We start from the raw sequence: 13,734 nt of genomic DNA, 5'->3' as shown, positions 1-13,734 counted from the left end.
CTCAAGGCCACAACTTCCAGAATTCAATGAAACGATCTTCAACCTTAACTCAGGAACGGTTCTCTTTTATTCTTTCCAGAATAAAATCTGTGGGCCTGTTTGTTTGCTTAAGCTAATGTGGAGGGGAATTCTGAGCAGAAAGGGATAAGGATGTTTTATTTCAAAAAAGATTCTCAATCTAATCAATGTACAACAGCTGGAGGGAAATGGAAAAAAACTGCCCACATGTGATTGAACTGTTCACTTTTACTTAATCAGATGCTCTAAAGCTTTGTGTATGTAAGTGCATGTATCACACTAGGCATGCACTGGATTGCCAAAATCCCCCAAGCTGCCATGAAAGGTCACAATGAGTGTGTGCGGGGGGTATAAATGCATGTGTGTTTGCTTTAATACAAGCAAACGGCACACTAGAAAAGTATTTTCAGGGTTGGTATTATGTGGGATAAAGAACAAGTCATTGTTCAACAGCAGAAATTGATCATTAACTGCTGTTTTTACCTGCTCTGACTGCTTTTTTTCCTATGGAAAGAGGAGGAGTTCCCCCATTTGAAAACACTTTCACTTTTTTTTGAGAAAATGACACTTTTATAATCCAAAACTATTGAAAACATAAAGCAATAATATTGCAAAGTGCTCCACTGGGGGAGTCTGAAGCAGGGATGGAACACACGATCATTACTTTATGCAACACTTTTACAACCACATTGCACCGCATTTCTTTTTCCTCTTTTAAATGTCAAAATTCTAAGTGGAACTCCTTAGTTCTTAAAAGTCTGTTCTGATGTGGTCAGCACTTTGGACTCACGTGTATAAAAATACTAAAAGGTTTATCACGTCAAACATAACGGTTAGCTCAAAAAGAAAAAAAAAACAGGAAAAGATTATATTTTTAGTTCGGTTTTTACGATTTTTTAATGTTCGTGCTAGTTGGCAAAAGATGAAAAACAACGTACAATATCATTAACCCCTCTTTTAGGCTTTGAACAATAGGAACAGGAAGAGAATAAATATTCTTATGCAATCTGTTCTTTCTACACATTTAGGTTTCTTGGCTACCATGAGTGTATGCGTCATGCTGACATGCTTCCACAGAAACCAAACCATAACTGTAGATCAAGCTAACTTGGTACTTGGTACCTTATTTTAAGTTGGTTTCAAGCTCAGTGCAGTGCCCACGGATTGAGTAAATTGGATTGGATTGTTATATCCATACCAAAAAGATGAATCTTTAGTATATATATATATAGATATAACAAAACAACCCCCCCCCCCTCCATACAAAAAACCTGCTAGGTTGACCATCAAAACATTGTTTTTGATGCGCTGTAGGGTTGAAACGATTCATTTTAACAACAATACATTTCGTAATTTGTAGTTGTCGATACGATTCAGAGTTGGTATTAGTTTATTTTGAACGATCCAATTCACTGACCTAAAATTGATCCAGGACATCTTTGACCAAAGCTTCCACCAGTGTGACTCAGAGATAAATACCTGGTACTGAACAGTGCAGGTGAAGTTTTCCAGACTCCTTGTATTTCTTGTAAGATAATCAAGAGTAAATTAAAATATGTGTACAAACAAACAAGTAAAAAATAATTAATATCAAATCCACTCAAATGCTAGTTTCATAAAGTTCAGCCCACTGTTGTTTTTCCACATCAAAATAATCCAAACGGAACATAATTAGAACATTCTACCACACTGTATGTCTTTGCAAATATAAACTGTTTTCACATTTTGGACTGTTATGCTGGACTGATCATTTTTTGTGTTGTCTGCCGTAATGACACTTTATCGTTTTTATGTTATATTTTATGTTAAATATACCAGGCCTCAATCCTAATGGTATTTTCCAGTATGAATATAATCGATTTATTTTGTTCTGAAATGATTTTATAATGATATAGGTTGATTAGATTAACAATTTCCCTCAAACAGATCAATCTCTTTGGATTGTAGGATTATAAATGAATTAATCAGTTACACCCCTAATGCACAGGTTTATTTTTTCAGGTCTTCATGAAGCTACCAAAGCAGCTGGAGCTCATCCAAACATTGAAGTAATAAACTGACAAACAAATACAGACTGAAACTCCTAAATTCTGTCACTCAGACTGAAGTGAAACTTTCCACTCATGAGCGGTTTGCTGAATTTCCATTCAACTTATCCTCCTGTAAAATTTACACATTTGTTTAAGCAAAGGCTGAGAAAATAAGAAGATCAGGTGTCAATAAATGAGAGAAAGAACTGTTGAGCGCTTAGTTGCCTCATTAAGAACATTCAGTGAACACAGCAGATGTTTGCAAGGGAAGGGGATCTGAAAGAAACTAATCCTAAATCCTGCAGCTGTTTATGTCAACATGGGCACATGGCACACTTGTGTAGATGCCTTGGCGGCTGTGTGTTTTTTCTCTGAGCCTTTACACAGACATATTATTATCCTTATATTACAGAATAATCCAGCAAAATCCTCAGCTAGGCGGTCTCTGAGTTGTAGGGCATTTAAGTGTTTCTGATCGCAAAGCATGGACACTGATTACAGATGAATGAGAGGGAGGGAAGAGCAGGGATGGAAGAGGGGGGGAGGCACTTTTCATCAATAAAGAATGAAGCAATTAAGCTAATCTCAGACTGAAGGTGCCCTTCCTCCTTAATACCTACCACAGCCCTTCATGGAAACCAGCAACCACACGTCACAGAACTACAGCTCCACCACAAACTAACATCCTCAAACCATGGAGATGTTGCTAAACCGAAACCCAGAACCCCTTCACTAAAAGAACTTACTTTATTTCAAATAATACCTGATAAATAAATAACAAAGTTAAAATATTATTAAAGATGTACTTGAAATGATGCAAAGCATGTTTATAGTTACATTATTTGCGATCTCAAATGCAGCTTTTATATTTGCAGGTAGGAGCCATTAAAGGGGAGTTAATAAAATTCTAAATTGTCCAACTCTTACACGTCACTGTGGTGGAGAATGATATGAGACCCAAGATGAACATTTTCTAAAGTCAAATTTTCAGTCAAAAAGTCAGCACACCAAAGTGTCAGAAAAATCTCCATCAGGATAGAGATATTACGTGAGCAGTAAGATGTCAAGGGGGAGTGAGCTCAGCTGAAACTGTGCTGTCCATTGCCATGCTTTCACCAACAATCAATATCCGGTGAGTCAGCCTTTAATAAAACAGGCTTTGTACCAAAACCTCATTATATTTCTTTGCTATAAACTGAAGCAATTTTGGTGTTTAAACCTAACAAAACATTGAGCTGGAGCAAAAATGATTAAACACAAGTCTGAGGCAAAAGTAGCTGCACAGAAAAGGCAGGAATGGAGGTCTGGGTTTTTGGAGTCCTGGATTTTATTCCAGTTTGACAAAACCTGACACTAAAGAACACAAAAATGCTAAATTTGAACCTTATAGGAGGAGATCAAGCTTGATAAATTACAGGGTTGCTTGGTGTGTTTTTTAGGAACACTTGATGAATACACCCATGATCTGCTGATCTTTACCTGCCCCATCGGTCCACAATGTTTGTCTCAGTGCATATTTAATAAAGAATAAATCTTTTTATTCCTTCTAGTAATTTGAATAATTATCTGGTGTGTAACAGTGCAATTTCAGTACAGCAGGAGAGTTTATGACTTAGTCTGAAAAAGAGGGGAGACCTGTTGCCATCACATTATCAAAATGAGGCTTTAATTTTGTGGGGACCACAATTGAAATATAAGCTTTTCTTCTCTCACTTTGACTGATTTTCTTATAAAATGTAACTATGTTTTTTTGTGATTACTACTATTAAAGTCATCAACGTGTAATTCAACCTTTCATGAGTACTTGAAGGATTTTTTCATTTAATCTGTTGAACTGTATCTTTTACTGCTTGGTAACATTATACCTGGAACTGGTCAGCCCTTCCATATGGCTGCACACCTAATTTGGATCTTTGACTGTAGGTGACAAAATCCCGGACTTAAAGAGACTTAAGACTTAAGGACACTAACTCTCATAAGCCCTTAAACAGTATACCTTTTGCCCTCAGTTGTTCAAACCTATGGAATTAGCGGAATTTACTTTGTAAAAAGGAAAATCACACTTCCAAAGCCAAAACAACATTTCCAGTACCTGCTTCATTAAAACCGGTTCAGTAACTTCACAGCCTTTTAAACAGCATCCAGACACCACCTCTCACAAACAAACCCAACTCTCAAGACTGAAACCTGTCCACGTACAAGTCTTCCATTTCAACAGATTAACAACTAAAACGTCCCATTTCTTACCATTTGGACTCCAGCTCAAAAAACACAGTAAAAGGTGAGGATGAACAAGTCTTGAGGCAAAGCGTCAAATAGGCAAAGATTTGTTTAAAGTCATTTAGAATAGGTGTATAAGTTCAACACCACTGCAGATTCTGGGTTTGCAACCAGGTGTGTGATTCCCAGACTAAAGACACCATGTACTTGGGGACGGTAATAGGGTTGGACGGAAGGTCATAAAGAAACTGCTACTGAAGATTAAAGAGGACAAATGGTTATAAACTCTAAAAGATACATTCTCCAACTCTGTTTTCTTTCTCCACTTCACTTTTTCCATGTGACATTCTCTCCCTCTTCTTTTTCCCTCCCGTCAGCCTCTCCAAAATGTCCATACCTAAACCCCAGAGAGGGGGGAGGAGCCTAAGACGGCGAGGACGCGTTGGTAATCCGTGGAGTGACCCAGGTCAATTCAATTATCCTGTTTTCTTTCACTTTGCGACGCGTGTGCCCATTTTACAGCCAACTCCCTTAATGCGCCCAGGATTAGCTTCTCTTACTTTTAATGATCTACCTATCGACGCCTTGGGCTTCTCAGCCCCAACACATAGTCTCACAAATACACAGACGTTATTTTATCATTTGAAAAGTTTGAGTCAGAAAGAAAAATTCCTTCAAAACTCTTCAAGGATGAAGAATAAACCGAGAATTTCTTAAATAAATTTGCCTCTATTGGTCTGCATTTGTTTGTGTATGTGGGAGTGAAGCTTACATAAACTGCGGGAGCGGATTGTTTATCCATCTGCATTTACCCAGGCTTCACCTCACACCTTCAAGATTTTAGATAATCATCTTAGGCCTAACACATTAGTGTATTAGTTAGCTAATCTTAACCCTGAAGGAAGAAAATAGGTCAATTTCTAGAAGTAAACTGTACGGATGTCTGACATATTCTGACTTAGGCTACTCACCTAAGTATTAAGGACTCGTAAAGTAAATAATCGTCAAGGTATGACGGAAGTCAGAGAGGCTTCCTGTCTGTAAACCTTTTGGATGGAGGAGGATTTTTAAAAGATAAATACGATTTTGTCACACTGAGGTGTTGATACCTTAGTCTCACCAAATTATCGACATAATCTTATTATCCCACTAAACATCAGTACTTACAATGCTAGAGAGTTATCTAATAGGGGTTGGGGTTAAGGTTAGGGTTAGGATTGTAAAAACAATCATAACTTTATAAAACAATGGGGGGGGGGGGGGGGGATTAATCAGCTCTGCTTTGAAAATACAGACATTTCCTTGGAAATTTGCTAAAAGACCCACTCCAATACAAAGTGTGATTTTGGTGTTTTTAACATATTCTTGTAACATTTTTCTCATGCTGAGCATTTATTTATTCAAATAGTGGTGAATCAGGACCAGATGAAAAGTTGTTTAAAAAAGCTTGTAGTTGTTACATAAAATCTACAATCAGCGGGCCACAAGATCCTTGCTCCACTCCATTCAGATTTATCCACTTGTAGACTTTATGTCTTTGTTTTTCTCATTTGAGCTGGAATCTGCCTAAAAACTGTACGGCTGGATAGCTCCAATATCACTTACCATTTATTTTGCACCGGTAATGTTAGTTTGGGGTTGTGAGAGGCTGTAAGCTAGTGGGATGATGGGGAAGTGAAGGCACGATTGATACGTGCCAACAGTCCCAACCACAACTCAGAGACTATTCCTAATGAACTACTGCCGCTCTGCAGAAACTATGTCCTAGAAAATGACACAGGTTTTTTGGTTTTGGCTAAAAAAGCATATTAATAATTAAATACCACTGGGAACGCTTTTAAAATAGATCAAAAGATGATTGGAGTGGGACTTTAACATGAATTTCACCTGTTGCATAGTGATCTCTTGCTTCCTTACAGTTCATATCCCTCAGACTAAAACACTATTCCTTTCATCCAGGTGCAACAACTTCCCACGGACAGGAAAAAAAGGAAAAAGTTGGAGGCAGTCTGCCTTACCTGGAATGTCCTGCCCGTTATAGTTCCATCCTGCAACAGCCAGCATGGATGGCAGAGGAGACCCAGGCCGACTGTCTCTGTAGCGTTCCCTCTCTCGGTCCCAGTTCCTCTCAGCTTGCTGGGTGATATGCCTTACAGTGTCCTTGTTCTTTCTGTTCTTCCTCCGTCCTGATCCAGACAACTGTTGCCAGGACCCATCTCCAACCCCTCCCCCAGCTCCTCCAGCCCCTTGCTCTGACTGGCTTGGAGCAGCTCCCTTAGGAGTGTCTCTTGGATGAGAAGATGAGGCAGGGGAAACTTGCTCCTCTTTGACGTTGATCGGCCTGTAGTCATGCGGCCACGCAGGTTGGGAGTCATGGCAGGCTTCCTCTTGACTCTCATGGCTCTTTGGGGGTTCCTGGTCCTCCTTTCCATACGTGCTGCCTCCCTCATGGCAGCTGGCAATGGCTGAGTCCCCTGAGGAGTTGGCTGGGCTGGTGCGGCGGGCTAGCCAAGGGGAGGTGCTGCGACCTGACATAATGGAGGCCAAGGCCTCAGAAGCCATTCCCACTATCCCACCACCTCCTCCTCCTCCTCCTCCTCCTCCCAAACCAGCTCCAGGAACAACCCCTGCTCCGGCTACTCCTAGTCCTCCTCCGCCCCCTCCAACTCCTCCACCTCCTCCCAAGCCTGCAGCAACAGCCCCCATTTCAAAGTCAGCCAGCTCATCAGCCATCTCAGAGCGGATGCTGATGTCCAGTGCAGCTTTGATGAAGCTGTGGCAGGCCTGGACTATGTCTGTCATCTGCAGGTAGCTGGCAGCTGACATGACCTCGATCACGTTCTTGCTGGTGAGTGCGAGGTGTGCCGAGTACATGAAGTCCAGGATGGCTTTGAAGCCTGTGGCTGTAACAATGTCCAGGTGAGTGACAGTAGTTTGATGGTGAGGCTCTGCTCCTTTTTTAACCTGCAGGTTGTGGAGTAAAGCATTGACATTTTAGTCTTTATTACACTGATCAGGAAAAATAACTAAAAACACACTTATCTTTATCTACCAAAGCAGGCAAAACAAATTCAGGACAATAAAAAGTATTTAATCAAATCCTGTTTTTGCTAATGGGGTATCTTACTTGGCAGTAGAGGGTCTTAAAATAGCGCGAAGAACCCAAAAGGACATTCTTGTGAGCCTTGAAGATCTTCCCATCCACAATGACACAAGCGTCACAGAGGATGCCGTGCTGCCTCTGCTCGTTGAGCTCTCTGAGGAGCTGACGGTAGTGAGATGAGATCTCCATGTCCTCCTTCCTGTTGTTCATCTGTGTAGCTGAACAAAAGCCGTTCCTCCAAACATCTGCAGACCAACCAAAGACAACGTGCAGGCAATCAGCTAATGATGGAGCCTGTGTCAAAATATTGTGCGTATCATTAAAAAGTACAGCGGGACTTTTTGACGCAGCAGTTTCATAAAGATGTGCAGCATCAGCGAACATTCGTCCACCAAAATGTAAGCCACATGCAAAGTTTAAAAAAAGAGCAATACAGCAGCATAAAGGCTCATCCGTTTTAAAACCTTATTGTTTCCACACAAACACTGAACCCTTTTATTGTAAGATTAAATAAATAAACAAGAAATCAAACCAGTCTTTAGAGATGAGCTCGGGTAAGAATATGTCAGCAATGACTGTGACATAAAAACAACATCAATTGAAAGCACACCTCAGCCGCTGCAGTTTGATGTCTAAAAAAAGCCCAGAAACAAATAACCCAAAGTCTGTTTTTAGTCTGACAGGTTCATGTGTGTGTGTGTGACCATGTGTGTGTGTGTACGTTTAAATAAAAAAAAAACAAGACATGTAAAAATTGTAATACTTTCACAAAACAGCTTCATGGAAGTGAAGAGTTTCAATTAGCATTGCTTCGACATTACTTGATCAATAAACGCAACCTTGATTTCCAATTTTATTTTCAGTTTCACCTTAGCAAAGAAATGTAGCGGCTGGATGGCTCCGTTGGCCGTGTGTAGGACTGACTCATGGGAAACCAGGGTTCGATTCCCAGGGGCTGCGATAAGCTTCATCCTTAGGCAAGACCCTTCATGCTACTGCCTAACTATTTAGCCACAAGGGGGCCCGAGTCTTGGTTCCCCCTGTGCCGGTCCGCAGCCCAGATAAAATACGGGGTTGTGTCAGGAAGGGTATAAAAATCTCGACCAAACCACTGGTGCTAATCAGTGAAAGCTCATTCACTGTGGCGAGCCCTGAAGGGACATGCTGAAAGGTGAACAACAACTTCAACAAAAGGAACGTCGGTTTGCTCTGGTGTAGAGATGGAAATTCCCTCTTGAACCTTCACCTCCATGGGTCCTCATCCTTCAAAGTTTGGTCTAGCTTGTGAACACTGAGTTCTTTTTTTCTTTTTTTGAGGGAAAAAAATATTTTTTCAATTTGTGGCTCGACTGGAGTCAATTTTATTAAGATGTGGCATAAGATTCATGAAAAAGAAATAATTCTCAGTAAAAAGATGTCACATCTGAGAATAAGCAAGAATGTTATCAGTTAAAATAGTTGGTTTGTTGAACAAGACTTTTTTAAAGTTCTGCATGAGTGCAGATAAGCCTTTAATGCTTGTGTTTTCAGACAGTACATGATGGACCTGAGCTCTCCCATCAGAGAGGTGTTAACAAGGAAAGGCGGGCAGAGGGAAAGAAAACATCTGAAGTCAAGATGTGGCAGAAGAGCACAAATATTCTCATCCTCAGTCTCATGCAGAGGTGTAGGAGAAATCTAAGGCAGGCAGTACATTAGCAAGAGAATTAGCATCCAGCGCCTCAGCTCTTGTCTGGGTAAATGCTAAATCATGGGGACGCAGAGTGTTATCAAACGCAGCAGTGATTTGTTTTGGGAACGCCACAGCTGTCAGCTCTCATGGGGCGCTCTGAAAGATGACAGCTCGGGTTGGCCAAGGTGACAGCAGCGTTTGCTCGGGGGCCGGCACACTTCAGGTCATGTTTAGCAAAGCTCTGCTCAACCTGATGGCTTGTAAGATCAGATAAATCCACAGTGTCTCCCACGTCCACTCGGACAAACACACCTCCCGTGAACGGCGGTGGAAAAGCCGATCGAGTGATTGTGACAACTGCTGAAGCCTCGCTTGCTCAATAAAAAAAAGCTACTTGTGTACGGCTACTTTTAAACTTTGACTTTGATTGGTGCATTTTTTTTTATAAAGTCAGAAAGAACTTGAAGAAAAAGGAAAGTTGGAAGAAAGTGAATGCAGCAGACTAACTGTGTCCCCCAGAGTCTGAAAAGGCAGGTTTTGACGCAAATGTTTTTTATCTTTCAGCTCCCACATATCTTAAAAAAAAAAACACTATTGGCAGTCTCACCTTGAGATATTCTTTGCTTTCCGCATTGCTCTGACAGAAGCATTGAGAGTCTTCACCTCTCACCTTAGGAAACAAACTGAGTGGCTTTAAAGACACACCAATTGCGCTCCTTCCTCTCTTTGCTCTTCATCTCTCAGGGCCACTCGCACATTAGATTGTAAAGCCTGTAGAGTAAGATTGGCTTTCTCTCACAGCCATATAAAAACACAAAAGGAGCCATTCATTAACAGATACACGTTCCCCTATTCCTCTTCTTTTTCTAAGTCAGTGTGAATAGTGAAATAAAGAGCTACTGTACAGCACACCATCAGTCCTCATTTAAGATGCGGATCTCCCAGTAGCCTAATGGAAGCAGTAAAAGAGGCATGACAAGAGGTATTGCATTTAGGATCTGGTCTGCCTCCCTGCTTTTGACTCCTCTTCTTAACATCTGTAAAATCAGCTGACAATGATAACATCTTTGTTTGAAAAAAGTAAAAAGTAAAACAAATCCAAAGGAATGCATTGTGTAAAAAAGTGGAGACTTTAACCCGGACCAAAAAAGAGAAAACCTGTTTTCAGGTAAGATTTTTCTTTGAAAACTTTTGCTTCAAAGTTATTGCCGTTCAGATGAGTGCTATATTTTACATTAGAAGGTCATGTCCTAATATCATTATTAACTAAGACATTAATCTTTAACATTAAAGAAGCCATTTGGACCAGTTTCTTACTGATTAAAACCCAGCAAGAGCCGCCAAGTCCCACCTCACCGTTTAGAAAAATACACTTCATGTTTTTGTGACCATTACGCCATTCATTTATAAAATGCAGTTTTTAGAAACCACCTCTGATGAAAACTGTGGTTTTTGTGGTATTTCCCTGAGGATTTTCTGATGATAAATTGAAGATTAAGATAAAAATTAAATTTCTGAGAATTTCTTTATTCAAATCGGAGTGTATCAATTGCAGATGAAGAAATGCCATTTGAAAAAAATGTATTTATGATGTAGAAAAAAAGCTAGGCAGGCCACAAGGTCCCTGTTTTGGGCTCTCAGCAATGGGGAGGGGAAGGGGGGTGGGGTTGCGCCGCACCATAAGTTCGCTTCAAAACTCAGAGAATTATTTCTAATCAACTACTGCTGCTCTGCAGAATCTATGTCCTAGAAAATGACAGTTCCTTTTTTGTTTTCATTTGGCTAAAATCAAAAGACCACTGGGAACGCTTTGAAAATAGATCAAAAGACAATCAGAGAACATTATTGAATTATAATCATAAAGAAATATAGTGAAAAAGTGTTATACTTTACTATAGATAACATTTTTTACTTTTTCACTTTTGACAGCAGGACAACTGCTTTTCAAAATAAAATACACCCAGGGTCAAATAGGTCACAGATCTGCAGCAGCAGATTCACAGAATTAAAACTGCAAGGAAGTCACATCAAATATGATATTTTCTATTAATATGCCTACAGTCTTTTTCTCCATTTACTATCGTATTTAAACATGACAACAATGTTGTAGAATGTTTAGATTTATACTTGTAAATGCAGTTTAATACTTTAAGAACTTATTCCTCTGAACAGCAGGTATATTCTGATGTGCAGCAGCAGATCAGAATATGTGCTTTGTGTGCATCATACTGTTCAGTGACCTGACATGTTCAATTCCATACATGACAACTTAAGCAAATTAGCCAAAATCACAAACACAATATTTAATTTCTCAGCATTTTTCTTTAAAACCAGAGTGACGATGGGAGGGAGAAAAAAGCCTCATGTGGCTCCGGAGCCTCATGTTGCAAACCCCTGAATTAAAACATACAATCCTTAAGGCACTAAGATGTGAAGTAGGCACTCTTCTGATTTGTAAAACCAATTCACATTCATTTTTTTGCGTTTTACAATAACTTTAGGATAAAGCTCATTTTAGAACCATCAATTTACAGTATTCAAGTATTCAATATGTTTTGGTTTTGTTAAATATCACGATTTCAATTTGTTTTTAAAATGTATGTAAAAATGTGGTTAACGGAGCTCAGTGAGTGTCCGGAATAAAGGGATGATCAACATAACCTCTCTTCGTAGCCTGGAGCAAGTCTCATAAAACTCTGTTGAGTTGGAGTGGAGGCAGAACTTTCCTTCATTTGCATACAAAAGAAAGGATAGTTGAACTTGTGCTAAAGGAGGTTAATTACCTCTCAAAAACTCTGTTTTAGCATTAATAAGTCAGTATTTGCTATGAAGGTGCAGCATTGGCATGTAGGCACGAACTCCGAGATTTTTGCTAGTGGCAATGTTGCATATGTATTAATATGAACTTCCTTTTTAATACAATATGTAAAATTCAGACAGGAGATTATTAAAATGAACCACGGCTAATTTCTTTGTCTTTGCACTCCCAAATGAACCGTGTTCTACAGCTGAAGAAATGCACATAATAATTTTTGTTTCCAACCTTTTTTGTGGAGAGCAGGCACTGGAGACACATCGGCAGGCCGTATTGCTAGCCAAGCCACATCGCTCTTAGTAATAAAAATAAATTTTACAGAAAACAACACAAAATGTCACATTTAAAAAGACAATGTCAAGCAGACTTTCATTTTCTACATTTAAAACTTTTTCCTGTGCAACTGCAATATTAATCATACAATTTAAAAAAGTGATTGTCCTTGACGGCAGAGGTTATGCCAAATTCAGTGATGCACTGCAGGTTCATCCTCACAGGCCTTCATTTTCTGGAGTAATCGCTGTTTACAGGTATCAGGGGTTTGCAGTGGAGGCACTGATAGCTGGCTGTTAGGTAAGTCCAACAGGCCTTCTTTATTATAGTTATCCTACTTCATGTTAAGCTTTAATGACTTTCATGTGCTATTTGATCCCTGACAAAATAATGACGTATTTTCATGAAGGCAAACCAAAGAGCTTCAACCAAGTTGTCCTTTTTATTGAATCTCTGAGGTTTCTGGAGTATTTTAATGGATAAACAGGGCGGGGCTTGTGCTGGTATGTCACTAACATTATTATTTATTATTAAAATAAGTTGGTTGGGCCTGTGTTTGTAGACCAGCCTTCTTTTCTGGCATCACCTATCAGGACACACCTATCAGAAATGGTAATTTGAACAAAAGGAAAATTCTGGGCAAACAGATTTAGGTAAGAGATGTGTTAGGCATTGCAGCATAACACAGTAATTTACATCAAAGTAAAAAAATTTTTTTAATTTGCCCACACTTTGATATGTGTTTTATAATGGGGCGGCTCAGTCGGAACCATTGACTGTATGTTAGAACTGGAGTGAGTGTGAGGTCCCCCATAGAAAATGACTCACTTACTGTTCCAATTCAGTCACAATTTTTTAGTAATACGGACGTCACCATGTTGGAACCAGACAACCTCCATGAAGCAGTGATTGATCCAAGTCAGTCTGAGTCAACGTTTCTATGGCAACTACTCTTGTCAATTAGGAGTGAGCTTGTTGGAAGGCCATACCCCCTACCACTGAAAGCTGGCTCTGGAGAATCTGTCAATCAAACGTTTCAAATGTTCGACCACCTACTTTTATTGAGGCATCTGATTGGCCAGTTTATAACTAGAAAAACTTGTGCTACAGAAGAAATTTCATTAAAAAATTAGGATTAGCAATAACGTTATTAAAAAAGTTGTATAGCAAGAATAGATTTTCTGAGAAAATATGTTGACAGAGTAAAAGCTTTTTATTTCTCTATAGAAGTCTATGAGATTTCGGCTTTTTGGGACGGGCGGGTACTTCCCATGTGGAAGGCAAAAGGGGAGGAGTTAGTCCAGTTCTCTTAAAAAAGTCAATGGTTAGAACCAGGGGCTATCTCAGTGCAGATCATAATTTGGTCATATGTAAAACATGTCCTTCAAAATATTTCAGATTTTCACATTTTTAGGAAAAATCTAAGCCCATTGGATTACACCATATTGAGAAGAAATAAGGACATTAGTGGTTTGTTTTATGTTTATTCTTTTTTTGGTGCAGAGAGGAATGAACCTACACTGTAAATGTAAAATTTAAATTAGTTTTTTTTAGGAGCATAGAGTTGTTTTTAAAAGTGTGGCTGTTTGTGGCTATAGCGTTA

The 13,734-nt window shown here is 39.4% G+C and overlaps 1 protein-coding gene across 4 annotated transcripts in view; it reads right to left on the bottom strand.

The window, feature by feature from the left end:
- zbtb46 (zinc finger and BTB domain containing 46) overlaps positions 1 to 13,734 on the bottom strand; it is a 69,649-nt gene that overhangs the window by 37,581 nt on the left and 18,334 nt on the right. For all 4 annotated transcript variants that reach the window (XM_023956664.1, XM_023956667.1, XM_023956666.1 and 1 more), the window contains exons 2-3: positions 7,396 to 7,616; positions 6,287 to 7,232 (exon numbers count right to left, since the gene is read on the bottom strand). In XM_023956664.1, the coding sequence (XP_023812432.1) occupies positions 6,287 to 7,232; positions 7,396 to 7,581 (1,132 nt within the window). In that variant the 5' untranslated portion in view covers positions 7,582 to 7,616. The remainder of the gene's footprint in view (positions 1 to 6,286; positions 7,233 to 7,395; positions 7,617 to 13,734) is intronic.

The sequence above is a fragment of the Oryzias latipes genome, chromosome 7 (genome assembly GCF_002234675.1).
Source record: "Oryzias latipes chromosome 7, ASM223467v1".
In the NCBI taxonomy this organism is placed as follows: domain Eukaryota; kingdom Metazoa; phylum Chordata; class Actinopteri; order Beloniformes; family Adrianichthyidae; genus Oryzias; species Oryzias latipes.
Note: the sequence above shows the minus strand (reverse complement) of the source record. Positions and strands in the feature narration are given on the sequence as shown.